The sequence below is a fragment of the Pelodiscus sinensis genome, chromosome 10 (assembly GCF_049634645.1).
Source record: "Pelodiscus sinensis isolate JC-2024 chromosome 10, ASM4963464v1, whole genome shotgun sequence".
NCBI classification, from domain to species: Eukaryota; Metazoa; Chordata; order Testudines; family Trionychidae; genus Pelodiscus; species Pelodiscus sinensis.
Genome location: NC_134720.1, coordinates 15,206,781 through 15,232,465, shown reverse-complemented (window position 1 = coordinate 15,232,465; position 25,685 = coordinate 15,206,781). Strand labels below are relative to the sequence as shown.

At 45.3% G+C, this 25,685-nt stretch overlaps 1 protein-coding gene across 1 annotated transcript in view; it reads left to right on the top strand.

Annotated features, from left to right (window-relative positions):
* Positions 1–25,685, top strand: part of EPHA4 (EPH receptor A4) — a 143,916-nt gene that overhangs the window by 76,041 nt on the left and 42,190 nt on the right. Inside the window, exon 5 of the mRNA XM_075937537.1 lies at positions 371–709. Coding sequence (XP_075793652.1) covers positions 371–709 — 339 coding nt within the window. The remainder of the gene's footprint in view (positions 1–370; positions 710–25,685) is intronic.

Below are 25,685 nucleotides of genomic sequence, written 5' to 3'. Positions count from 1 at the left end.
GTCTGGAACTCTGGTGATGTTGCATAAGAACAGAAGTTTATGAGTTTGTTGTTAGCATCTGGAGACCACAAGAGACTCAAAACTCCCGTCATACTGTGAAATCCATGATAAAACTTATGATTAACCAGAGTTAACTCTTGATATTTTGTGTGTGAAAAGTTATTTGCGATCCTTAGAGGTAATGATGGTTATTTAATAATGAGTTAATCTTTCACCTTCGTTCCAGGGCAAATAGAGTGCGAAGCTGCACACTCTTTTCTCTCACTGCAGTGGGAGCAGGGGCACTCGGCGCCTCCTGGAGACAGAGTTTTGAGAAGCCCTGAAGGGTTATTTTCACATGACATTAAAATAAGGTATTTTTATTTCCTAGGCCCTCCCTCTGCTCCCCTGAACCTGATTTCCAATGTCAATGAGACGTCAGTGAACTTGGAGTGGAGTGCCCCTCAGAACAGCGGAGGCCGCGATGACATCTCCTACAATGTGGTGTGCAAGAGATGTGGGGCTGGCGACCTCAACCGCTGTCGGTCGTGTGGTAGTGGCGTGCACTTCAGCCCCCAGCAGAATGGCTTGAAAACCACCAAGGTCTCTATTACTGACCTTCTGGCACACTCCAACTACACTTTTGAAATCTGGGCAGTGAACGGAGTGTCAAAGCAAAACCCCAGCCAGGACCAGGCTGTCTCAGTCACAGTGACAACTAACCAAGCAGGTAAGCCTCTAACCACACTCTCCTTCTCTTCCTCCTCCATCTGCTTTTTGCAAATGCCCTGACTTCGATTCATTTTTTTCATAATCACAGTAATGCCGAGAAAACCAAAGAAATCACATAGCTGAGCCAGAATCATACGTTCAGGATCATTTATGTGGAGTAATGTTAATGTTCAGAGGTACGGTCTGGGCAGAAGAACAGGAGGGTTTGACTGGGCTTTTTAACTGCAGTCCTGCAATGGGTGCAGTCCAGTTCCGCACCACACTGGGGCTGTGTCGACACTGCAGTTATTTTTGGAAAAAGATACGCAAATTGTCAAATGTGGAAAAACCTCCTCTTTCAGAAGAGCCCATATTCCTCATTAAATGAGGAATACAGGGCTTCTGAAACAGCGTGCTCACTTTTTTGGAAACTGATTCGAAAAAGCGGACACGTTCCCTGGACGCGGCAGAGTTTTTCTGGGATACCTCTAGTATCCCAGAAAAACTCAGTCGTGTAGACATAGCCTGGGAGGCATTCTGCAGCGGCAGTGCCATGCCCCCTCTTCATTGCAGTGCTATATTGGTGCATGATACTGGTCTCCAGTCTCACGTTGCTGGGTAGTGCTCAAGGATAGAGCTATGGCCCTGCTTCCTTTCTGAATCTTGTTGGTAAGACCCTGAAAGTAGAAGTTACGAAGCTGGGAGTTACAGGAGCAGCAATCTGTTCTTCCATAAGAATAGGAATTGCACTTCTGCTGGGCACTTACAGGGGATGCTCAAGGATCAGGGGTAGGAACTCTTTGCATGCTTTTCCTATGCTATGCATCCATATAAAGGACAAGTAGAATATTATTGTTAAATATTTTCTTAACCAAGTTTCTAGCATTTCTGTTTATCAGAACTGATTTTTTTAATATTAATATACCCAGTCACCGTTTATGCTTGTTTGCTTTTTTGCATGTCTTCCTTCCAAGACAGTAAAATTTGATTTGTAAGTTTTATCTCTGTTTAGACCATACTCTGTTCTAGTTTTTGGTTTTGCTTCTCTTTGCTTGACTTTGCAGTACTGCAGGAGAACTGCAGTATTTAGCTCAGATTCTGTTTTTAAATTTTAATGAAAACTTTATTTATTCATATACAGTCAAAGTTTCAAATACAGTTTCTCCAGTGGAACTGTGTGTGCAGAATTATTTACTTGCACTTGCATATATACAACTCACATCTCCAGACATCCTGCTACCAGGCCCTCAGGTATATAACCTAATTTATCAAGGTGCCAGTTGGCATCAACTCTCATGAAAGTGAAAGGACCTAGTAACTCTGAGGAATGGGTCCATTTATGTACAGAATTATGGCTTTGTGTACACACTATTGTATAAATATCTAGACAGCTAGAAACACACTTAACTATACAGGCAAAGTTAAAAGTACAATTTCAGAGTCATGGCTCCTTTGAAAAATGTGTAGAGCCCTGTGTGGATAGAAAATTGCCATCCGGATCCATATCTGCATCTGCAACAAGAATCCTCAGATATCCACATCTGCAGATGCAGATCCTTGCAAATATAAGCTTGTGCTGGGGCTGCACTGGAGCCAGACGATGGTGTACCCCAGAACACACAGGGTACTAGATATAAAATTTGTATGTGTACCCGCATCCATATCTGCAAAAATGAGCTGTGGATATCCACATTCACAGCTGTGGATGTGGATGCCCGCGGATATAATGCAGATATCTGTGGATTTGTAGGGCTCTAAAAATGTGGTCCTGTAGTTTTTTTAGAGCCTTTTTAACTGATGATATTTCTTAGGCTGTGATTAACAGAAAACACTGAGAGAGAATCTTAGGAGGCAGCTGCAGAAGAGCATTCCTTACAGAAGGTGAAGGACTACAGGGGGAACTCTGTTGTGTGCAGTGAATGCCTAGCAAAAAAATTCCTCTTGATTTTTTTGGCATGTGTGGGGGTTAGTAGATGCATGTGTGCATGAATAATTAAGTGGGATCCATCTACTGCGTGAAAAATTGCGCTCTCTTATGATTTATTATTCAACTGGAATCTGACTGAATATGCAAACCAGAATTGATTTTCTTTATTATTTTTCTTTGCATCTAGAGGTTTGTGTTTTCTGTGTTTCTTGTTGTTAGGCTATTAAATGCTTCAGGAGGCCAGGGAAAACAGTGCTAGTGTGAATGAAAAAGAACACAAAGGTGCCAGACTACCTCCCATCCCTGACACTTCACATCACATTGTGCGTAAAACTTAAGTAAGAAATTGTGGCACAAATCTACAAACCTTTCCTTCCAGGAGTTAAATCTTTACATATACAAAAAGTCCCATTGACTTCAGTGGGATGGCTTGGTTGTGTAAAAGGTTGGGCTCTTGGGTTTTACAAGTAGTTATTCATGTAATCATTGTAAATGGGAGTCAAGAGTGCACTAAAATTCATATAGCAGCAATCTTCTGTTGCAATATTTCATTATAAAGGGACACTTCTGTGGTTAAATATATAACCATATAGATCACCATCAACAGGGCATTTTTTGCTCTCAGGCCATTTTTACACTAGCATAAATCCTTTGATTTCACTGGAATTAGTCCTGATTTACACTACTAGAAAACTTGAGCTGTTTTTTTGGTGTCTGTCCGAAGACCTTCGAACACTCGACAGAAGAAAAAATAGATGCACTGCATGAACTCTTTGCTCACACGAGCAGCTTTTCTCTGTCAAATCTTGAGGTCCTCACTCAAGCAAACATTCTGTGACTGCATATGGCCCTGAGTCTATTGAGTGAGCAGAACTGGGGGGAAAGGATGCAGGAGGAGGTGTGTGTGTGGGGGGGGGGGTCCATGTGTTAAGCGTGCAAGTACTTCCTAAGGGGATTAGAATATGCCATTCTCAGGAAACGTTTGATTACTAATTACAAAATGTGCAATCTCAGAACAGATTTTTAGATGTTGATATAAAAATATATATGGTGAGCCTCTTTAGGAGGGAGCACATGGGGCAGATGGAAAGCACTGGGAAATCAGTATATTTATTACTGTATGTGATATAAGCTTGAAGTTAGGTACTGCAGGGCACAGGTGCTTTCTGTTTGCTTTTTCCATTTTACTCAGCTCAGTTGAGACACTGAACTATTCGCTTTTGTCTCCCTATTTCAGTCAGCAGCCATTATCAGTTTCCAGTGCTGCAGGAAAATGAAAATGAAAATAAATACAACTTTTGTCACTGGCATTTTTTGAGGAGTTGGGAGGAAATATATTGAAAACTGTAATAGTCCTAGATCCTACTTCCTTAAAAAGAGGGACAAAAAAAGACTAAATTTCGTTTCTCAAACCATTCGAAAATCTCTTTAATGATAGAAAGCCCCCTCAATAGTGTGGCATTTTAAGAACGTTGGCAGCAGAATTCAGCTTGGCTTTCTGCACATTGGTTACAAAATGCTACATTTTTTTAATACCTATAAGACTGACACACAGGACACTTCCTCTCACTTTTTAAAACTTGGAAATACAGGCAGTCCCCGACTTATGTGGATCCGACTTACACGTCCTCCGCGGTGAGAAAAGTCGCTCCGCGTCTCCCTGGTCTGCTGGGGGGGGGGAGAGGGAGCGCAGCTAGTGCCCCCCCCCCCCCCGCAGACCAGGCTTTTCTCGCCATGGAGGACGCGGGCAGTCCCGCCACCTGCGTCCTCCGCGGCGAGAAAAGCCACTCCGCGGCAGACCAGGGAGACACGGAGCAAAGCCGCGGCGAGAAAAGCTGCTCCGCGTCTCCCTGGTCTGCTGGGGGGGGGGAGGGGAGGCGCAGCTAGTGCGCCTCCACCCCCGCAGACCAGGCTTTTCTCTCCGTGGAGGACGCAGGCGGCATGGAGGACGCAAAGCCGTGGTGAGAAAAGCCGCTCCACGTCTCCCTGGTAGTCAGCCGCTGATCAGTTTCAGCAGTGGCTGACTTGGGGACGCCTGGGGCAGAGCAGCTGGGGTGCTGCCGGGTTGGTCCAGTAGCCCCGAGGAGCGGCGCTGCGGGACCAACCCGGCAGCGCCCCAGCTGCTCTGTCCCAGGTGTCCAGATTCAGCCGCTGTTGAAACCGATCAGCGGCTGATTCCAGGAAGCCCGGGGCAGAGCAGCTCTGCCTCAGGCTTCCTGTAGTCAGCCGCTGGTCAGTTTCAACAGCGGCTGAATCTGGACGCCAGTTCCGACTTACATACAAATTCAACTTAAGAACAAACCTACAGTCCCTATCTTGTACGTAACCCAGGGACTGCCTGTATAGATCCAAGAAAAACATGAAAGGTGATGTTGAAATCTACTGGCCGTTCCATTATTTCAGTGAACACAGTAGATAACTGGCAGCAGCGTTCTCTACTACCCACAATGAAATTTGGCCTGCTGTCTACATTCATGAGCAAATAAAATCACCATTAGTCTATCAGCTAAAAGTGAAGTGAATCTCCTTGTGCAAGAGCTGTAGAGATGCCATTCTCATTCCTTGCCAAAAGAGGCTCTCTTTCCCTGGGAAACCCTACTAGCAGGTTGACCAAATGACATACAAATCTCAAAGCCTTATTTTTTCCCAGAGGATAATGCTACGAAGCTGTTTTAAATTAAAATAAAGAGACCTTTCATGGCAATCAGGAAGCCTTTGTTTCATAGATGGGGATGCAGTACAGTTTTATATTTTTATTAGAATACAGCCTCAGTTGTTTAGGACTCAAACCTGACGGCCCTGTTCACTGGGAATATTCCTCGATCTGTGTGTGTGGCTGCGTAGCGCGTAGGGTTGCCAGGTGTCCAGACAGTCCGGTATTCACATCCCCCGTCCAATAAATTTTTTTTTCACATGTCTGGTATTTCCTGTTTCCCTTGAACAGAAGTCTGGCAGGGACAATTTTCCGCTACCACATCTGGTGAGGGCGGGGGAGTGAGAAGCGTGGTGCCGTTTAAAGGAGCAGCGTTTTTTTTTTTTCCTTAACTTTTTGGTCTCCCCCTTGTTTTTCTCAACAGATTTTTTTCCCCGGTGTTTTTTTGTTCTGTTTTGGGGGTTTTTTTTGGGGGGGGGGGGCGCTTGGTATTTTTGGTTAAACCATCTGGCAACCCTAGTAGCGCGGGGAAGCCAGTGTTTGGTGTTGATGCTGAAACAGTTCACGTAGAATGGGGGGATCAACCAAGGGAAATAAACAAGCCCCAAATGAGATTCAAATAAATAAACCACAAATGAGAATCAAACTAGAAGATCACTATGCCGCTTTCAATCCTTCTTCCTTTTTTGATTTCATTTTATGGGGGACAGGTCTCCCTCCTCTGACTTTTCTCAATGAGGGTATGTCTACACTAGAAAGTTAGTTCGAACTAACGGACGTTAGTTCGAACTAACTTTCCTATGCGCTACACTAGCGCTCCGCTAGTTCGAATTTGAATCGAACTAGCGGAGCGCTTAGTTCGAACTAGGTAAACCTCATTTTACGAGGACTAACGCCTAGTTCGAACTAGCTAGTTCGAACTAAGGGCTGTGTAGCCCTTTAGTTCGAACTAGTGGGAGGCTAGCCCTCCCCAGGTTTCCCTGGTGGCCACTCTGGCCAACACCAGGGAAACTCTATGCCCCCCTCCCGGCCCCGGACCCCTTAAAGGGGCACGGGCTGGCTACGGTGCCCGTGCCAGGTGCAAGCCTGCCAGCACCCAGCTAGCAGACCCTGCACCTGGCACGGCACAGAGCCACCCACCCGATGCCCCCCAGCCCACCCCCTCTTGCCGGGACCAGGCTGGCGGCTCCCGGGAGCTTGCCCTGGACCGCAAGAGGCGGGCACCTTCCTGGGCTAGTGCGGACATCGTGGACCTCGTCCACGATCTCCGCACTAGGCACAGGAAAGTGGCCGTCTAGGGCAGGAGAGCTGCCAGCCTGGCCACCCAGGACCAGGTGTGCATGAAAATCAAGGGGGTCCACTGAGACCCCCGACACTGAGCCCTGAGCTTACAATGGCCGTCCTGGGTCAGACCAAAGGTCCATCTAGCCCAGTAGCCTGTCTGCCCACAGCGGCCAACCCTAGGGACCCTGGAGGGGATGGACCGAAGACAATGACCAAGCCATTTGTCTCGTGCCATCCCTCTCCAGCCTTCCACAAACTTTGGGCAGGGACACCACTCCTACCCTCTGGCTAATAGGACTCCATGGACCCAACCTCCATGACTTGATCTCACTTCCCTTTAAACTCTGTTCTAGTTGTAGCCTTCACAGCCTCCTGCAGCAAGGAGTTCCACAGGTTAACTATTTGCTTTGTCAAGAACAACAACTTTCTCTTACTAGTTTCAAGCCTGCTACCCATTCCTTTCCTTTGGTGTCCTCTAGTCCTTCTTTATGGGAACTCAGGAAGAACTTTTCTGAATGCACCCTCTCCACCCAACCCCTGCTTTTAGAGACCTCTATCCTGTCCCCCCTCCGTCTCCTCTTTTCTAAGCTGAACAGTCCCAGTCTCTGTAGCCTCTCTTCATCTGGGACCTGTTCCCAACCTCTGATCATGTTAGTTGCCCTCCCCTCTCCCAGCCTTTCTCTTCCCCTCTCCCACCTCCTTTTCCCAGTCTCCCCCAGTTTTTTTCAATAAAGACAGAGTCAATGTTGGAAGAAACGTTATCTTTATTTTGTACATCAATAAGAAGGGGGGCTAGGGAAGGGCAAGTGGAAGGAGGTGAGGGAGGAATGGGGTACGAGCCCCCGATGGGGAGGACTGGGCTGGCTCTGCGGGCTTCTGGGGGTGGAAGCTCTCCTGCAGCCCCCCAATTACTCCCTCTCCCCAGATGGCAGCCTGCGGCAAGTGCAGCCGGGCTGATGGCCGAGTGGTGTGATGTGCCCAGTGTGGGCACTCAGGGCACTCCAAGCCAGAACTTCTTTGCAAGCGGGGCACCCCTTAGAACTGTGTGTCCGGGGTGGGGGTCGGGACCCTTTAAGCGCAGCCCTCGGCTAGCCTGAGACAGTATCTCCATGCTCTAAGTCCTCCTTTTATGCCCTGCCGGCACTGCTTCCGGCCATCATTAAGCCCTGTTCAGAGTCCACTCAATGTGGACTTACTAGTTCGAACTAGCAAAACGCTAGTTCGAACTAGTTTTTAGTTCTAGATGCGTTAGTTCGAACTAGCTTAGTTCGAATTAACTAATTCGAACTAAGTTAGTTCGAACTAGCGCTGTAGTGTAGACGTACCCTGATATATTATATGGCTGATGTTTATGAATAGACATAAACAGGTTGCCTGGTGATTTGTTACCTTGTTAGGTTACCGTTGGCTACATTTCTTCTTAAATGGACCATCACAGTTAGAAGGATACAGGTTATACCAATTAGGACAGAAATATTGTATACATAACCAGACCTTGTCTTTTCCCTCATCACACTAGACTGTGGATGTTTTAAAAGTGCTGGTGCTCAGAGTCAAGAAAGGATCTTACGACTATGTCAGACTTTCTGTTCATCTGCCCCAAGCTGTCTAGCTATTTGCCCAAAGATGCTTCATCTCAGGTGCGGAGAATTGTGGCTGCTGTCCATGCTGTAATGTTCCCCTGGTCCCTCAGCATCATACAGAACCTTGCAGTTATTTGCCTTCCATTTTATGTCATCAGTGCTCGGGCTGGAAACCTTCCACTGGTTGAGTGTGCCTCATTTCAAGTGAGATGATTTCATCTAACTGTGGTGATCATAATTAATCTAGATAGTCAAGCTCAGTGTGGGGAAGGAAGAAGCTGACCCTTTTTTCTCTCTCTTTCTCTCTTTTTAATTACCTTATTGAGGCACAGTTAATAAAACAGAGAAATCTAAAGGAGCCTTTGGAAGGAGACCTATTTAAATAAATAGAATTTTTCAAAATCAGAGCAGTTAGAATGTTTGCTTCCAGATGACTCACCATTTCTACAAGATTTTTATGGTAGGGGAACACATTCTTATTCTGTCTTTTGGTGTAACTCCTCTCAAAGCCTGTCTTTCCTTTCAGAAGTTTATTAGCATGCAAGGCACACTGCACTATGCATAGAGAGTCCTATGTTCTGAAAGTATGGTTTAGCCTATGCAAAAGCAAATAGGGATCCATGGTATATTGTGCCTTCTGACAGTGTACACTGAATACATTGGCAACAACAGAAATTGAACCCAGAAATTAAAAACACGATATGGTCCGTAGTTTGAGTCCCATACTTGGACTCAAAACCTGCCAACGCCACTTAAGCTGAGGGTTTGTTAGTGTTTCCTTTTGATTGCCAATGCCACTAAAACAAAGAATCTGACAGTGTTTCCATTTAAATGTCCCCCCCTTTTTCCTAGATATTCATAATTCAGCCATAAAGAATTGCTCCACACTGAAATGTGAGATATATAAAGTGGTTGTTAATTTGTAGGAACTGAAAGAAGCACAGCAACCACATAGACACACAAACATTTAGTTTCCAGCAAGCCTGGGTGTGAATCTATTTTGCACTGTCCTGCCATACAATAATGGTCCATGTGGACCTTGCTGATGAGCATTAACCCTTTAATTTTCCCTTGTTACAAAGCAAATTTTTAGTTTCCGTCAACCAAGTCCACATGGACAGTAAGGGTATGTCTACACAGTAGCATTATTTCTGAATAACTGTCATTATTTTGGAATAACAAAGAGTACATCTACACGCAAGCTGATATTTCGAAATAATGTCGAGCTGGAGAACTTCTTACTCTGTCTTCTGTAACCCTCATTTCACGGGGAGTAAGGGAAGTCGAGGAAGAGTGTTCTTCCTTCGACTTCCTGCTGTGTAGACAGCGCCAAAAGCTGAGTTAAGCTATTTTGACTTACGCTACACAATGGAGGTAGCTGATTTTACATAGCTTAATTCGACTTTTGCCCTGCTGTATAGACATACTCTTACCATACTGCAGGATAGTGCATGGAACATTCACATCCTTGCCTGCTACAAACTGTAATTGTTCATATAAGGTTCTTCCTTTATGAAAATAAAATCAACTGATTCATCAGATATATTGAACTAATTTAGCTCCATCACAGTAGGACTTGAGCACAGCCTGTTCACAGAAACTATCCCTTCCAGGAAGAAAAAGAGCCCAGTTAGTTTTACAGGGTTTTTTCTTCACATGCCTGTTGGTGAGTGATGGTGGGCATGTGTGTGTTGAAAATATTATTGAAAGGACAATGAGTCAAAGAAAGGAGTTTGGCATTTCATTCTGAAAGCGGTGAGGGCCAAGGTTGCAGGACTGAGCTCTGTAATTTAAGTCCAGCTCCTGTGTAAGTTCTGGCTTCTGTGCTCTCAAGCCTCCACTTGTTGGCGAACAGTTCATTGTTCTAGTGCGGTTTTTCTGGAAGATTGTGGTTGCTTGAGAGAGATGTGGTAGCGCAGGTAGGGAGGGAAGAAGAGCTGTAACTATCAGGACAGAGCTCTGAACAGGACTCCTTAGTGTAGGGAATGATATGTTCATGGAATGCGGCGTGGCTGACCACAGCTCTTCCAAGAGCTGAGAATAGTAGGGGTGACAAGACAGGTTGTAGCACTTCCAAAATATGCCATTACCTGGTGACACTCACAGGTACTAATTCAGGCTGGATTTACCAGGGTCCAACAAAGAAAGGACATGTAGATAAATGACCTGAGTTTAAACTGACTCAGGCTCTTCTTTCTGTTCTTGCATATGGACAAGGTCTTCTGTCCAACGGAGAGGGCAGGAAGGAGATTTATACAGAGGAGGGACTTGGCATGCACAGTCCCCATAAGACTTGATTGGTGACCTCTGGTAAACATCTAGCAGGCAAGCAGATGCTTTATTATTTTTAATGCTTCCATAAATAAAGGGAACTGTCCCATATACAGAGGATGGTTGGGGCAGCCAAACTGAGTCCCCCAAAGTGTGGGGAACAGGGCAACCTCCTCGAAATGTCCTATGGCTCTGCAGTCCTATGTAGCTCTGCCCAGCTCCTCATAAGCATCTATAGAGGATAAAGATCGACCGGTGTCTAAAGAGCTATGAGGGAAGCTGAAGTGCAGGCAATTACAAGTGTTCATAGCCTCTGAGGAGAGATCAAAGCACACTCGCATAGGGTTGCCAGGTGTCCGGTATTGACCCGGACAGTCTGCTATTTTTGCCTCCTGTCTGGTTAAAAAAAAAAAAAAAGTCAGAAAATACTGGACACCTAAAATGTGTTGTCCGGCAATACAGTGGATGGCTGCCAGCAGCCAAAAAAAGCCTCAAAATAATTTCTTAAAGGGGCCACGCTTTTTCTTTGCTTAACTTTGTTCTCCCCCTTTTTTTCCCCTCAAGAGAATTTTTTCCCCAGTGTGTTTTTTTTTGGGGGGGGGGGGGATGTTCAGTATTTTTGGTTAAACCATCTGGCAGCCTACATTTGCATGTCTGTTCAGGAAGTGTGACTTGCTGGGGAACTCGCATTGTAGGCAAGGAACTGTGAAGCTTGGAGAATCCCTGGTCAGAATGGAGAGACACCGGTCGATCTTTATCCTGTAGAGAAGCTTATGAGGAGCTGGGCAGAGCTCCATAGGAGTGCAGAGACATAGGACATTTCGAGGCAGTTGCCCTAGACCCCACAATTTGGGGGACTCGGTGGTGGCTGCCCCAACCATCCTCTGTGTATGGGGCAGTTCCCTTTATTTATGGCAGCCTGCAGGACTCAGGGGCTACGTCTACACTGGCCCCTTTTCCGGAAGGGGCATGTAAATTTCACTAGTCGTCGTAGGGAAATCCGCGGGGGATTTAAATATCCCCCGCGGCATTTAAATAAAAATGTCCGCCGCTTTTTTCCGGCTTTTAAAAAAGCCGGAAAAGAGCGTCTACACTGGCCCCGATCCTCCGGAAAAAGTGCCCTTTTCTGGAGGGTCTTATTCCTACTTTGAAGTAGGAAAAAAGCGGCGGACATTTTTATTTAAATGCCGCGGGGGATATTTAAATCCCCCACGGATTTCCCTACGACGACTAGTGAAATTTACATGCCCCTTCCGGAAAAGGGGCCAGTGTAGACGTAGCCAGGGTGTTCTGGGAGATTACCTGGGGGTGAGGCTGCCGTAGGGTGGTAGCAGGCCATCTCCCTCTCCCCATACTCACCTGAGAGCCTGGGAAGTGGAGCGACACACACAGCAGCTTGTGCTGCTCCACTGCCATCTCCCAGCTGGGTTGCTCTGCTTTACTAACTGAAAGTGAAGTGGTAAAGTGGAGTGCAGCAGGATGGGAAGGCAGTGGAGCGGAGGAGGCTGCTGTGTTGCTCTGGTTCCCACTGCTGCGGTGAGTGATGGGCAGTGCCCAACCCATGCTGCCGCCCCATGCCAGAACTCTCTAGGGAGGGGGATTGAGCAAATGGGGCGGGGCTTGGGTGGAGGAGTGAGAAGAGGTGGGGTGGAGCTGGAGGCAGGGCGGGCGGGGCTGAGGCTGGGAGTGGCAGTGCCCCAGACCCTGCACCTGGGGCAAAGAGGGCTGGGATTGCCCCGAACCCTTCGCTCCCCTAGGGACAGCTCTGCTTGAGTGGGTACCCTTGTTGGACTACAGAGGAAATATTGGTCACAATCAGATGCCTTAATTGTGGGAGAAGTTAGAGAAAAGATAACACTTCTTTACAAAATTCCTTTTTAGCATCATTGCTCCAACTCCACCATGACCCCACCTTTCTCCACCACCCCTTTTCAATTACTTACTCCCAATGGGTCAAAGGGTTTAGGATCAAAGAGTCTACAGCTGTAGGAGGCTTGGATGACTGGCAAGGGTGTGTTGCCTTCCAGCTTGTTGCTTCCTGTTCCTTGTTCCTGCTTCGTTTCTGCTGACTAAACTCATTGTTCCAGTTTCTCTTCCTCTGTGTGTGTCTGTGGGTATAGCATTTGGTGTGTGCAGTTACTCAGGGTTTGCTGCAACAGACCTGCCATTTGGGCTATTGTGTTGTTCTGTTGAAGGTCTTGAGAGTCAAGTGACTCGAGTTTATTATACATTTGATTGACCACCTACCCATGTGTCTTGCTTCAATTTCCTTGTGTTTTGGAATTGCTGTTCTGGGGCACATCAGAGCATAACGTTACATTGATGAGGACTGAACCAGCAAGAGAGACCTCTGCATGACCACACAGAGTGGAAAGGAAGCTTCTTACCTAGCCCTTGCTTTGAATTGAGACAAAATGGTCTCTTTAGGATGACTGCACTAGGGATGTTAAAATGCGTTTATTTAGGTAAATGTGTAACTGCGGAAAATGTCAGCCATTACACGTTTATACGCAGGGTGGGAGGGCAGCTTTTAAGCCGGCCTCCTGCATGTACTGGCTCCCACTGAGCCACCTGCCCCCGTGCTCTGCTGCCTCTTTATCAGAGGCAGCAGCGTGGGGGAGGGAGGAACAGCGCAGTCTGCTTAAAATCCATCTCCCCGCATGGACTGCACATTGAAGAATATCTGGGTCTTGCCAGGTGCCTCCTGGCTGCTGAGCTCTTGTTGGACTCTGGGTTATGGCAGAGTTGGCACAAATTCCATTCCATTTCCATTCTAGAGTCATGAAAAGAGGAATTGGAAACAAGAGGTATTTTATTTATATTTGAAGGATGGGGAGCAGCACTTCTCAGCAGAGTCTCTCCTGAACTCTGTTGGAAAGGAGATTCTGAGGCAGGAGCTGGTTTCCCCCCATCTCTGCAGTGCCGCTTGCCCCTCTATCAGAGACAGCGCAAGGAGAACAGGGGAGGCTGTCACCAAGCAGCCTTTGTACATGGGGTCCTGGGCTCACCGTGAACAGAGGCTGCTCCATGGCAGCAGCCTCTGTTCACGGGGGAGGGATTGTAGCTTCTTGTAGGCAGGGCTGCTCTGGCATCCCATGGAGCAGCCTCTGTCCATGCAGGGTCTCACCCGGGTTTTAAACTAGCCTCCCCTCCGAGTCAGCTCCCTCCTGCCACCCTGCGCTGCTGCCTCTGATAGAGAGGTGGCAAGGGGTTCCCCGGGAGTGGGTCCGGGAGTGCACCATCTGCCAGCTCCACCTCTGGGACTATCGAATAGTTGGGTAACTGCTAAAATTTCATGCGCTTACACGACATTTAATGATGCGCTATCTAACATCCCGACTTGTCCCTCAGCTGATGTAAATGGGGCTAGCTTCATTATTGAAATCAATGGAGCTATGATAATTGACATCAACCGAGGGTCTACTCCCGCAAACTCATAACCCATTTCGTTACCACAGAGCTTGAAAGCAAACCAAATAATGGATTCAAGGAAACCACAGAACTTTCAAATGACAGTTGTAGGAGAAATCCATAAAGAAATAATCCCAGCACATGGAAAGAAAAGAAGAAATTATGTGCAAGAAAAATAAGTAGCTAGGTAAAGAATACTTCGTGTGAGATCAGTCAGTACATCAGAGATAAAGAATGATGGCCAGTTGAAAATTCATTCCCAGGCTCATTTAATTATGTGTGTAAAAGAGAGTGCTGGAATAAGGAAATGCAGTTTTCTTGTTAACAAGGCTCTGTGTTCAGACTCATGCTTCTGATGGTTTATAAGAAAGGTGTAATTATAAATATAAGTTTATGTGCTACCATCTTAAAAGGAAAACAATGACAACTATTGTAGGGAGGGATTACATTATTATTTTAAAGCAATTGCAGTTGTACACAAAGAAATAATAAAAATAACAACTGCCTACTTTCTGGCAAAACCATCTGCACCACCCATTTCCATGAATTTGTATTCAAGGTGGGGAATATAAGTCCCGGTCAGGGGGGAAAGAAAAGCTTTCTAAAGAGCCTTAGTAAATAACCAGCTTCAAGGTTCAGTGAACAGCTTAGACAAGTTGCATGTCAGATAGTGCCAAGAAGTAATTACAGCATTTAAATAAAAGTTGGTCACATTTTTTAAAAGATCTGATGGTTTACTATGGAAAATGGAAGATTCTTACATGCCTTCAGCAGAAAAGATTGTTTCCTCTTCAAGCCTGAGCAGCACCAACCTTTATTTTTATTTACATTTATTAACATTAAGATAGATATATACCTCTGATTCCATTCTGATTTGTGTTATACGAGAGCAAATTCAGAATAACTAACTGGGATCAGACCGTAGGGGGGTTTATTTATTACAGATTAGTTAGCCACACATTTTCCCCTCTTAGCAATGCTTGTTCACTCTGTTTATTACTGTCTTTGTATTCTAATCTGAGTGATTCCACAAAAAACTGCATGGAAGTGTTTTCAGTTCTGAGGAGATACTTATACAAGACAGTTTGTGGCTACCAAATGTTCAGATGGGTTTCTTATTTTTTAGCTTTTTCCCAACTGACTCAATTAATTACTATCTACAGACACCAGCCAGAAAGACACCAGAATCTAGTCTGTAGTTGAGCAACAATAAAAGGATTCAGAGAATTTTATCAAAGCTTCCATTAACCCCCTGCTGATGTCCTCAAACAGGATTTTTTTTTTAGAGAGGAAACACAAAAGCTAGGCTGCACAACTGCCCCTGTGTGTCCATTCAGAGGATTTAAATCCGCACAGTTACTAATTAAAATGCCATGCAATGTAGCACAAATAAACATAGCCTGTCTCTCAGTCCCAGGGTTTCTGCACTGTCTCCTGAACTGAGGAACAGGTTAGTAAATTGGCCTGACTGTGGCTGTGGTCAGGGCAGTCCTGTTCCATTCATATATTTAATGGTTTGTTAGTAGCGGCCTTTGAAAAAAATGTCTCATCTATCCATATGGCAAGAAAAACACTCCCAAAGTTTTTGTTCTTTCTGTTTTTCTCTTTTCAGAGAGATTTATTGAGCGGTGAAGGAAAAATAGAGATGTAGCATGGACTCTGTAACCAAAGTGGTAATGTTTGGCTGGACAATCAAAAGATTGAGTTTTCCAGTGAAATTTCCTTCACTCAGAAATGTCACTTCTGATTTGGTCCCATGTGTGAACAAGCAGGAAGAGAGTCCTCTATTATTATGGCAGGACTCCAGTAGGTTTCTCCTTGCCAAACAAATCATATAAATGCATGTCTGCTATCTGCATACTCTTGAAGAATTTCATGCTTTCTCTTTAGATTAATGTAATCTGCCTTTGTTACTAAATTCAAGAGCTGGCATCTCAGAACTCTGATTTAGTAGCCTACTTGGCTGAAGCAGTTGGAGAATTTGATTCAGGGTGCTTGAGAGTAATATTTTATAATCTCTGGGTAACAAAAATTGATGGTATTTTTTTAGACATTTCTCTTTTAATAATTCCAGAGAAAAGAGAAGGAAGCCAAATCATATTATTTTATATTTTGTTTCAAAGAGTCCCTCATGAAAAAGTTTATAGAACTTAGCAGAAAATTATAACCATTCTTTCGGCTTTTTAAAAATATTCCTGCTTTTGAATTCTATAAACTGGTTTATACACAAAGGGTATGTCTAGACTGCATCCCTGTGTCGGCAGAGGGATGCAGATTAGGCAGGTCGACATTGCAAATGAGGCCGGGATTTAAATATCCTGTGCCTAATTTGCATTAAAATGGCCACCACATTTTGCCAACTCAGCACTTTGTTGGCAAAAAGCAGCAGTTTAGAGGGAGATCTGTCAAGAAAGAAAGCCTTTTTCAACAGATTCTGCAAACCTCCTTGCAGGAGGCATAGGGGATCTGTTGAAAAAGGCTTTCTTTCCTGACAGATCCCCCTCTAGAATGCTGCTTTTTGCCAACAAAGTGCTGAGTCGGCAAAATGCAGTGGCCATTTTTATGCAAATTAGGCATGGGATATTTAAATCCCTGCCTCATTTGCAATGTCGACCTGAGTAATCTACATCCCTCTGCTGAGAGAGGGATGCAGTCTAGACATACCCAAAGAGAGAGAGAGAGAGCAGACTGTTGTCTTCTATTAAAGTCTGTAAGTTTTAGGGGAATTTCTATTAAACCCTGTTCAATTTTGATAGCATCTTACTGGTTCCATCAGTATTAAATTTTGTAAGATGTTTCTATGAAAGATTACTGCAGAGAGCAAAAGTGCTCAATATAAATTGTAATATATAGTGAACCATAAATATACTTTCAAGAATTTCTGAAAATTAGTGTTGGAATATTGAATGTTTTAAATTAACTTTATAATTTATCATATTATAGGAACACAATTAGTAATAGACTAAAGTAGATTTGGTGGCGTAGTATGCAAAACGGAGCAGCTGTACATAACTGCTGTCTAATATTTGAAGCGTGGTTTGTGTAACATCCATTCATTTCAGCAAACAAAGGCAAGATTTGAAGACAACACAGAACAATGGCTCCCTGGAAAGACTGTGTATATAACATACCACATTCTTTAAAACTGTCCTCTAAATCAGTCTCCATTTATCTTTCTTAGTGTAACAATGAATGCAGACTGAAGTACCATACCTTTCCGTCTAGTTGTCAAGACTTGGGCAACCAGTTAATGGGTAACGGTTAATGGTTATCTGGGAGCACCCCATAGGGCTACTGGCTCCCAGCTCTCCCGTCCCCTTGGCTGCCACGTTTAATCAGTTAAATTTACGTTTAACCAGTTGACAAATGAGATTTTACAGCCCCTAGTGAACACACATAAATAAGACTGTAGGTGAATTAAATATTCAAGTAGCTGCATGCTTAACAAATACTCTTGCAGCTCTATTCAGGTAGCATGCTTAACAAATATTCTTTCAGTTGTCAGGATAATTGGGGCCTTGATGATTGGTAGGATTTTTTTAGTTTGCTGCAGGATTTTGTGGGTTTTCATTAGAATGTCATAGGTGTGCGGGGCCCTGCAGTGCATTTCCATGAGCATGCCACACTCTGTTGCTGTTGCTGCTGCATGTGCTGAAAGTTAAAAAGGCTGCAGTTATGCTAGTGCTGGGAAGAAAGCAGCAAGAAAAGTGATTAAAGAGAGTGGGCTAAGCTCAAAGGGAGGTAGCTGGTGGCAGTGGGCTAAGCTCAAAGGGAGGTAGCTGGTGGCAGTGGGCTAAGCTCAAAGGGAGGTAGCTTCAGTGCTGGTGGCAGATGTGCATTTTTTCTTCAACTGGAGATCATTTTTAGAAACTGAAGAAAGCCAAGTGTTTGAAACAGTGGAGGCTCAGCAGGTAGGCATTGTCTTGAGTCAAATACAGAGTGATCTTTACCCACTGCGGTAAATTGTTCATTTTGTGTACTCTCTTTCAGATGTCACCAGTTTCCTCTGGGCATAAATAAGGATCACATGTGTGGAAACGTCTATACCAAAACTGAGCTGAAAAGCTGGGCAAGCCCTAAGAGAACATAAAACTTAAAAATGGTTCACAATTTGTTAGAAATCATTTTTTAGATTCAGGGTGTCGGAATTATGGGAGGAATGTTTCCCCCGGCCCTTTGCAGTTTCCTGTATTCTGCCTTCTGAGCTTCAAAATAATACTTGGAGCCTTGGCTCTGAGAAGAGAGATCTGCTGCCAATTTGCTGAACCTTAAAGAGTTTAGCAGAAATCATAGAATACTAGGACTGGAAGGGACCTCGAGAGGTCAATGGTCAGCCCTCTTCTGATCAACAGCCAAAGGGTATATTCACAGTCTTCTGTCCTCTATTCACAGGTATGCTGGGCTAAGAGATACAAGGCTAGGATCAGAATACCAATTGATCTGTGGATGGCAGCCCACGAGACTGCTGGGCCAAATTGAGGATCATTATTGTCATTGGACTTCATTTGCACAACCATTTGGACTCTACACTTTTGTGTGGTGTCTGCAGCCAGTTTCAAGAGTAATTTTTTAAAAAGTTGCCGTTTCCTGTTTTAATTCTCCATGTCTTCATGACTTCACGGAATGCTAGTTTAGTATTGAAATTGTTTAGATTTAAAATAGTGCTCACATTAAGGAAAAATTCCTAGCAATTATCTCACTTTCCTGACCACTTCTGTTAAGGCTGCTGTCTTGATTTTTTTTTTAAGTGTTTGCTCCTTCTGAGGAATTTATAATTGACACGGTGGTGGTTTATTAAAATGAATAATTCAGTTGTTTTCAGCACTACGCATAAAACCAAAATCAACACAGCTAAAGCCTTACATGATTTGAAATAAAGTGGCATCTTACTCTAACCTGTTACTGACACCCTAAAGCAAGATTTTAATTTTAAGCCTGAATGTTTCAAGGCTTAAAGATGGTCCTCAAATGTCCATCACTCATTACAGTTTTTAACTTAATTGACTGAAGTAAGTTTTACAATTTTACAGAATAATGCAGTGTGCAGAATGATGGTGTCATCTTCATCTAGTTTGGTATGTTTTAGAAGTTGATCTAGAGCTAACTGCTTGTTTCAGATGAAGAAAAGTGGACTTCTATTCCAGAGAAACACAGGGGAATAAAAAGAGGTGTGTGACCATGTCCAGAAGAAGTGGGCATTAGGATTGTAACTAGTGGCACAGGTTTTTTTCTGAAAGTAGATCCCTTCCCTTAAGTCCCTTGAGATGGTCCATCTGGAAGAGAGTTGAGTCTTGCAAATACCAAAGGCACACTGGCAGGGCAATGTGGCAAAGCATGAACTACTGGGTTCTATTCTGTAACTGTTCATGAAACACTGAGGGATCCATCTTCCAGTACTGTCACACTGGCATCTTGCACAAAGCACTATGTTTGCCTCTTCAAAAGTTGTGAAGATGAAAACCCATCAAACTTGATTCAGTGTGGAGTGTTTCTCAGCAGTACACAAAAGCCTGCAGTGGAGACCATGGCAGGTGCGAAAAGATCCCGTAACAAGACAGTGCAAGACAGTGGCTTCACTTAGGCAGGATAGCTAATAAAATAGATTGTTCACTATCAATGTAAATACTTAAATGGAAACTTGCTTGAGGAACTTTGAAGGCTTTACAACGGGCTGGGCAATAATTTTGAATTGGCCCCGGCCACCCCGGAAGGGGCAGGGCCAGGGTGCTTCCCTACCCACAGACTATGATTGGTCTGGGGGTGGGGGAGCCCCTTTGCCCCCCCTTCCCACTAAGCACCCATGCCCATCCCTGCAGGAAGAGGCTTCGCATGCTCCCCACCCCCAGGCCAGTTAGGACCTGGGGGTGGGGAAAGTGCACGAAGTTTCCTCTGCCCTGGCAGGAACATGTAGCACTTTAAAGTGCCGTGCGCTCCTGGCAGGGCAGGAGGAGGCTTTGCATGCTCCCCCGCCTCCAGGCCATTCAGAGCTTAGGGGTAGGAGAGGGCACGGGTTTCCTCCACCCTGATCACACCGTATGAGGCTCACGTGGCACTTAGAAAAGCTCTGCGTGCTCCTAGCAGGATGGAGGAAACTTCATGCGTTCTCCCGTCCCCGGGCCCTAATTGACCTGGGAGCGGCAGCGCCTCTGTGGGCCGGATCAACCCAGTTGGTGGGCCGGATTTAGCCTGTGGAGGCCGTTTTGCCCATCCCTGCTTTATAAACACCTTGCCATCCTCTGGCTACAAAGCAGGAGCTGAAGCTTTATCTGGAGCTCTTTGATACTTGCAGGCACGATATGCTCAAAATTGCATATTTGAAATCAAGCTTTCAATTGCTGTTGAACCCTGTGACTGTTCTGTATCACTGTTAGAGTACTCTGTCTTCCTTCCTCAAGGTTCTTGGCATTTTTTCGAGAAGCAGAAACAGTTTAGCCTAACACTTTTGAAGTGGTCATAGCACATTCACAACCAGGATGATACCATCTGACCAAATCTATATACCTGAATAAGGCCAGGTCTGTACTAGACGTGGAAGTTCAGGGTAAGATACGCAACTCCAGCTTTGTAAAAACCATACATGTAAATGTAAAAACTGTACATATCTGGAGTCAACATATCTTAAGCCGAGTTTGGCGCCATCTTCACAGTGGGAGGCCAAGGGAAGCAAACACTACTGTTGGCTTCCTTTACTACTGGCACTGGGCAAATGCACCCTCAGCATTCAATTTAATGGGTCTTTACTAGACCCTCTAAATCGAACACTAGAAGATCATTCTACAGCAGGCATGTGGAGACTTGGCCAAAGGAAAGCTGCTTCAGCAGAATGATCGACATTTTACATTTCTGTCCAATAGGTACTTCTGTGTTGGAGAGCTTCAAAAAGTGAACAAGGCAAAAGGCTTTCTAGGCAGGTTCTTAAATAGTTTTGTCTATGAAAGTTAATATTCTTAAGTCTAAGAGTAAATGGCAAAGGAAATCATTCACCAGGTATCTGCATTCCAAGTAAATTAAAGACAACTGTATGAGAAATACAGAAAATGCTTATCATTAAAAATATCACCAGGCAACCAGGCCTCAAAACAAAATCATTCTCACAATATAAGAACTAGGGGGTCACCAAATGAAATTAATAGGCACCAGGTTTAAAACAAACAAAAGGAAGTTTTTCTTCACTCGGCACACAGTGAACCTCTGGAACTCCTTGCCAGAAGATATGGTGAAGGCTAGAACTTTAATGGGGTTTTCAAAAAAGAGGTAAATAGATTCATGGAAGTTAGATCCATCAAAGGCTATTAGCCAGCATGGGTAAGAATGGTATCCCTAGCATCTGTTTCTCTGGAGGTGGGTGACAGAGGAGGGTTACCTGTTGTGATACCTCCCTCTGGGGCATCAGGTATTGGCCACTATCGGCAGACAGGATACTGGGCTAGCTGGACCATTGGCCATACTGGGTCAGACCATTCTTATGTACCATAATGGATTAAGAATTCCATGATTATTTCTGAAATAACTCAGTATTCAGACGTCCTGATGATAAAGGCAGGATAAGTACTGAGGAAAGGAGGAAAATTCCATATTGACACTCACGAGATCTGAGACATTCGGCATGGAGCCAGACCTATCCCTTCTATTAAGGACAAGTGGTCACTCTGGTATTTAAAAGACTATAATTAACACATCTTACATAGTTTTACTGATCCCTGATACACTATATCTGTCAGAAGTGGTTTAAAAGCTGCACACAAGAAGCTATTTGCGGTGCACAACAACAGGATATTTTATTGATCCTACAAAACCGAGAAATGGTGCTTCACATTCTCGAGGACTATCTTCTGGAACCTTGCCCGGTAACTATTTACATATATATGTGTCTGTAGTAGAAAGCACTCCTGTGACTCTGAGTGGAAGGAGAAAAACGGAAGAGTTGAGGGGTTGGCAAGTGACATGATGTGAGAAGGGGGGTAGCTGGAAATGGGAGCTGAAGTTCAGGCAATGACAGTGGATCTTGAGAATGCAGAGAAAAAATGGTTGAAAGGTGAGGCGTGGGTGAAGGAATTTGCTTTTAAAAATGCAGAGTGGATATTGACTGGCTCTGCATGTAGATGGAATAATAGAGAACAGAACGGTGCTTTATGGCAGGCACTAGTTGCACTGAGACTGGAGAGCACAGGCACTGCCCATGCGTGGTGGTACTGGATTTCCCATAAAAGAAGCGACTACATGAGGATGGGCTGCCCTCCACACCAGCACATGGAGCTGGTGGCTTGGGGAGAGCAGGGTCTGGTGCATCTTTTAACATGACAGAACATGGTGTTCTTCATGTGCCCTTTGCCAGAATTCAGCCCACGGGATCCTACTTCAGTATGGTCCCTTCATGCACTCCCTCAGAACAGCCTTGAAACCCGGAATCAATAATAAGGGATGTTCCAAGTATCAACGGATAGCATGGCTGCCTGTCCCACTGTTTGCTATTATCGTCATCCACCACAGTCTATTAGAGGGGCATTATTGCCCTGTTTACACTGCAGATTTTTTTTGTCTTTTATTTTGGGCCAAATTCTGATCTCAGCTACAGCTAGAAGTAATTCCACTGAGGCTAGTGGGTTAAAACCTGGCCAGGTTAGAGAGCTGGCAGCTAATCCCGAATCTAACAAATTGCTTATTTTCTGTAGAATTTCTTTAAAGCAATTTGCAGTGCTAAATACATCCACCCATTTTGTGTTAATAAGCATTTAGGAATGTTTCTTTGCCTATTCCCCCTCCCCCAAGCAGTAGTAATGTTCAGACAGATTTTTATAAATTGCCTTCGAACTAAAAGACTTGTTTTCCTGTTTATTTTAAACTGGCATTCATACATACAGGAAATATACACACTGTATCCTGCCATGTTTCTGTTGGCAAGTATTAAGTTATCCGTGTCAGAACATGCCAACAGGATTTCTTAGCAAGCTAGCAGAAAGAAAACAAGCAGTGCTCAGACTAAACAGACCTCATGCTTGAGTTGTAATGCAGGATTCGTGTAAAACACTGCTCCTCAAAATGATGCTAAGCAGAGTCTCTATTTCTTGGGTTTATAGTGAGTACAGGTTACAGATTGAAATCTTCGGAGTCACTCTAGCATTATGCTAATGTAACTGAGGGCAGAATTTGGTCCTTAGAGGTTAATAGCAGGTTCTCTAATTTGTTTTCTCCAGTGGGTGCAAAGCCAGCGTAGCTGAGTCCGACACTACACCTCTCCCACCAGTGCTTTTGATATAAGCTGCAGGAGGGGCTGTAGTAGGTATACAGGCAGTCCCTGACTTACGCGGATCCGACTTACGTCGAACGGGGCTTTTCTCGCCCCGGAGCTCACGGGCGGCAGGTCGCCACCCGTGTCCTCCGGGGCGAGAAAAGCTTCTCCTGGTCTCCCTGGTCTGCTGGGGGGGTTCAGCAAAGCCGCTGGACCCCCCCAGCAGACCAGGGACACCCGAGCAAAGCTGCCCAGGCAGCGGGACTCCTGCTGCCTGGGCGGCTTTGCTCCTGTCCCCCTGGTCTGCTGGGGGGGTCCAGCAAAGCCGCTGGACCCCGCCCCCCAGCAGACCAGGGACACCTGAGCAAAGCCGCCCAGGCGGCGGGAGTCCCGCTGCCTGGGCAGCTTTGCTCGTTTGCCCCGGAGCAAAGCCGACCAGGCAGCGGGACTCCCGCCGCCTGGGCGGCTTTGCTCCTGTCCCCCTGGTCTGCTGGGGGCGTCCAGCAAAGCCACTGGACCCCCCCCAGCAGACCAGGGACACCCGAGCAAAGCCGCCGCCTGGGCAGCTTTGCTCCTGGGCAAACGAGCAAAGCTGGTCTGCAGGGAGACGGGGAACAAAGCCTTGGAGCACGCCCGCAGCGGGACAGCTAGTGCCCCCCCCCCCCAGCAGACCAGGCTTTTCTTGCCTACCCCTGGGGTAGAGCAGCTGGGGGCTGCCGGGTTGGTCCCGCAGCGCCGCTCCGGACCAACCCGGCAGCACCCCAGCTGCTCTGCTCCAGGCGTCCTGATTCAGCCGCTGCTGGTCAGTTTCAGCAGCGGCTGAATCAGGACGCCTGGGGCAGAGCAGGTGGGGTGCTGCTGGGTTGCTCCAGTAGCGCCAAGGAGCCGCGCTACTGGAGCAACCCAGCAGCACCCCAGCTGCTCTGCCCGAGGTGTCCCCAAGTCAGCCGCTGCTGAAACTGACCAGCGGCTGACTACAGGAAGCCCGAGGCAGAGTTGCTCTGCCCCAGGCTTCCTGGAATCAGCCGCTGATCAGTTTCAGCAGGAGCTGACTTGGGGACGCCTGGGTTTCTTAAGTTGAATCTGTATGCAAGTCAGAACTGGCATTCAGCCAGATTCAGCCGCTGTTGAAACTGATCAGTTTCAGCAGCGGCTGACGCCAGTTCCGACTTACATACAGATTCAACTTAAGAACAAACCTACAGTCCCTATCTTGTACGTAACCCGGGGACTGCCTGTATCTACACAGCAAAGAAAGAAAGAAAGAAACGTGTCAGGGAGTCTAGGGGTTGGGATCAACTGACTCGGGTTTGCTCTGAGGGACAAGGGTGTAGGTAGCAGTGTAGGTCTGCACTGGAGTCCAGATTCTAAGACCTTCCTTCCTCATTGGATTTCAGTGCATAGGCTACAAGCCAAATGTTTACCTGGCTATTTTTAGCCCTGAGACATGTTACCTCGGGTCTTTTTTTTTTCTCTTTATTTTATGGATTTTGCATTGTAGACATACCCAGTGTGTTCTGACAATCAACAGCTAACAGAGAGCCCTTGTAGCTCCATAACCAGCTTTGTGTTCTTTAGAGCAGCCCTAGCGCAGCTCTAATCTTTGCCAAGAATGGCACAGAATGATAGTCTCATTCAGGGATCCTCAACAAGCTTTTCTGATTCCTCTCTCCGTGGATACAATGTGCCTCTTGAGAACGTAGGCGATGTGGAGTGGAGGCACAAGGGTTACATATCCCTCCCTTTCAGTTTGCTACAAGTCTACATCTACACTGCGGAGCTATTTCAGGATACTGGAAGTGTCCCAAAATAGCTATTCTGCATCTTTTGAGCAAGCCCATTATTTCGAAATATAACAGGCTTGCAATTTCAACATTCCTGTAAACCTCGTTCCATGAGGAGTAAGGGATGGTTTGAAATAGCGCACTATTTAGAACACAGCGCCAAATTACAAGGTAAACTATTTTAAAATTAACTCAATAAGCTACGCTATGCATAGCTAAAATTGCGTAGCTTACTTTGAGCTCCGGGTGCAGTGTAGGCACACCCAAGAGTTTATACAAAAACTCTGCTGCAGACTACTAGAGCCTTTAAATTGTGCTTTCCACTATCAACAGTCTATGCCAAGACAGGTTGGGAAGAGAGACTGCACTCTGTCAGTCCTACAGTGCTGCTATCACTATCCTAAACATCATATCATCATCATCCTTTACCCTAAACTTCATTAGGTTCATATAGGGAGTATACCATTTTTCTGAAGATAAACATTTAAAATAAAGTAAAATAAAAATAAATTACACATCTCACTTGTTATTAGGAATCACACATGCACAACTTTGCTCATATTCATGGGGGTTTTACACAGGCATATTGTCAGGACTATATTAAAAAACTTGGCCTCACATAGTTCCCATGAGTAATTGGTAGTTACCTGAGAGGAGAATTTGGTCCTGCAGGTGATAGATGGGAACAGGTAACATTTTAACTTGCCCAAGTATTCACTAATGGATCTCAAAGTTTTCATATTATTACATGCCAATTTCAAAAATCAGCTTGAAAGGGAATCTGCAGCACTTAATTTCATTTACAAGTTTGATACCTGCAATAGAGGTTTAAGCAAAAACCTTAACTTGATTA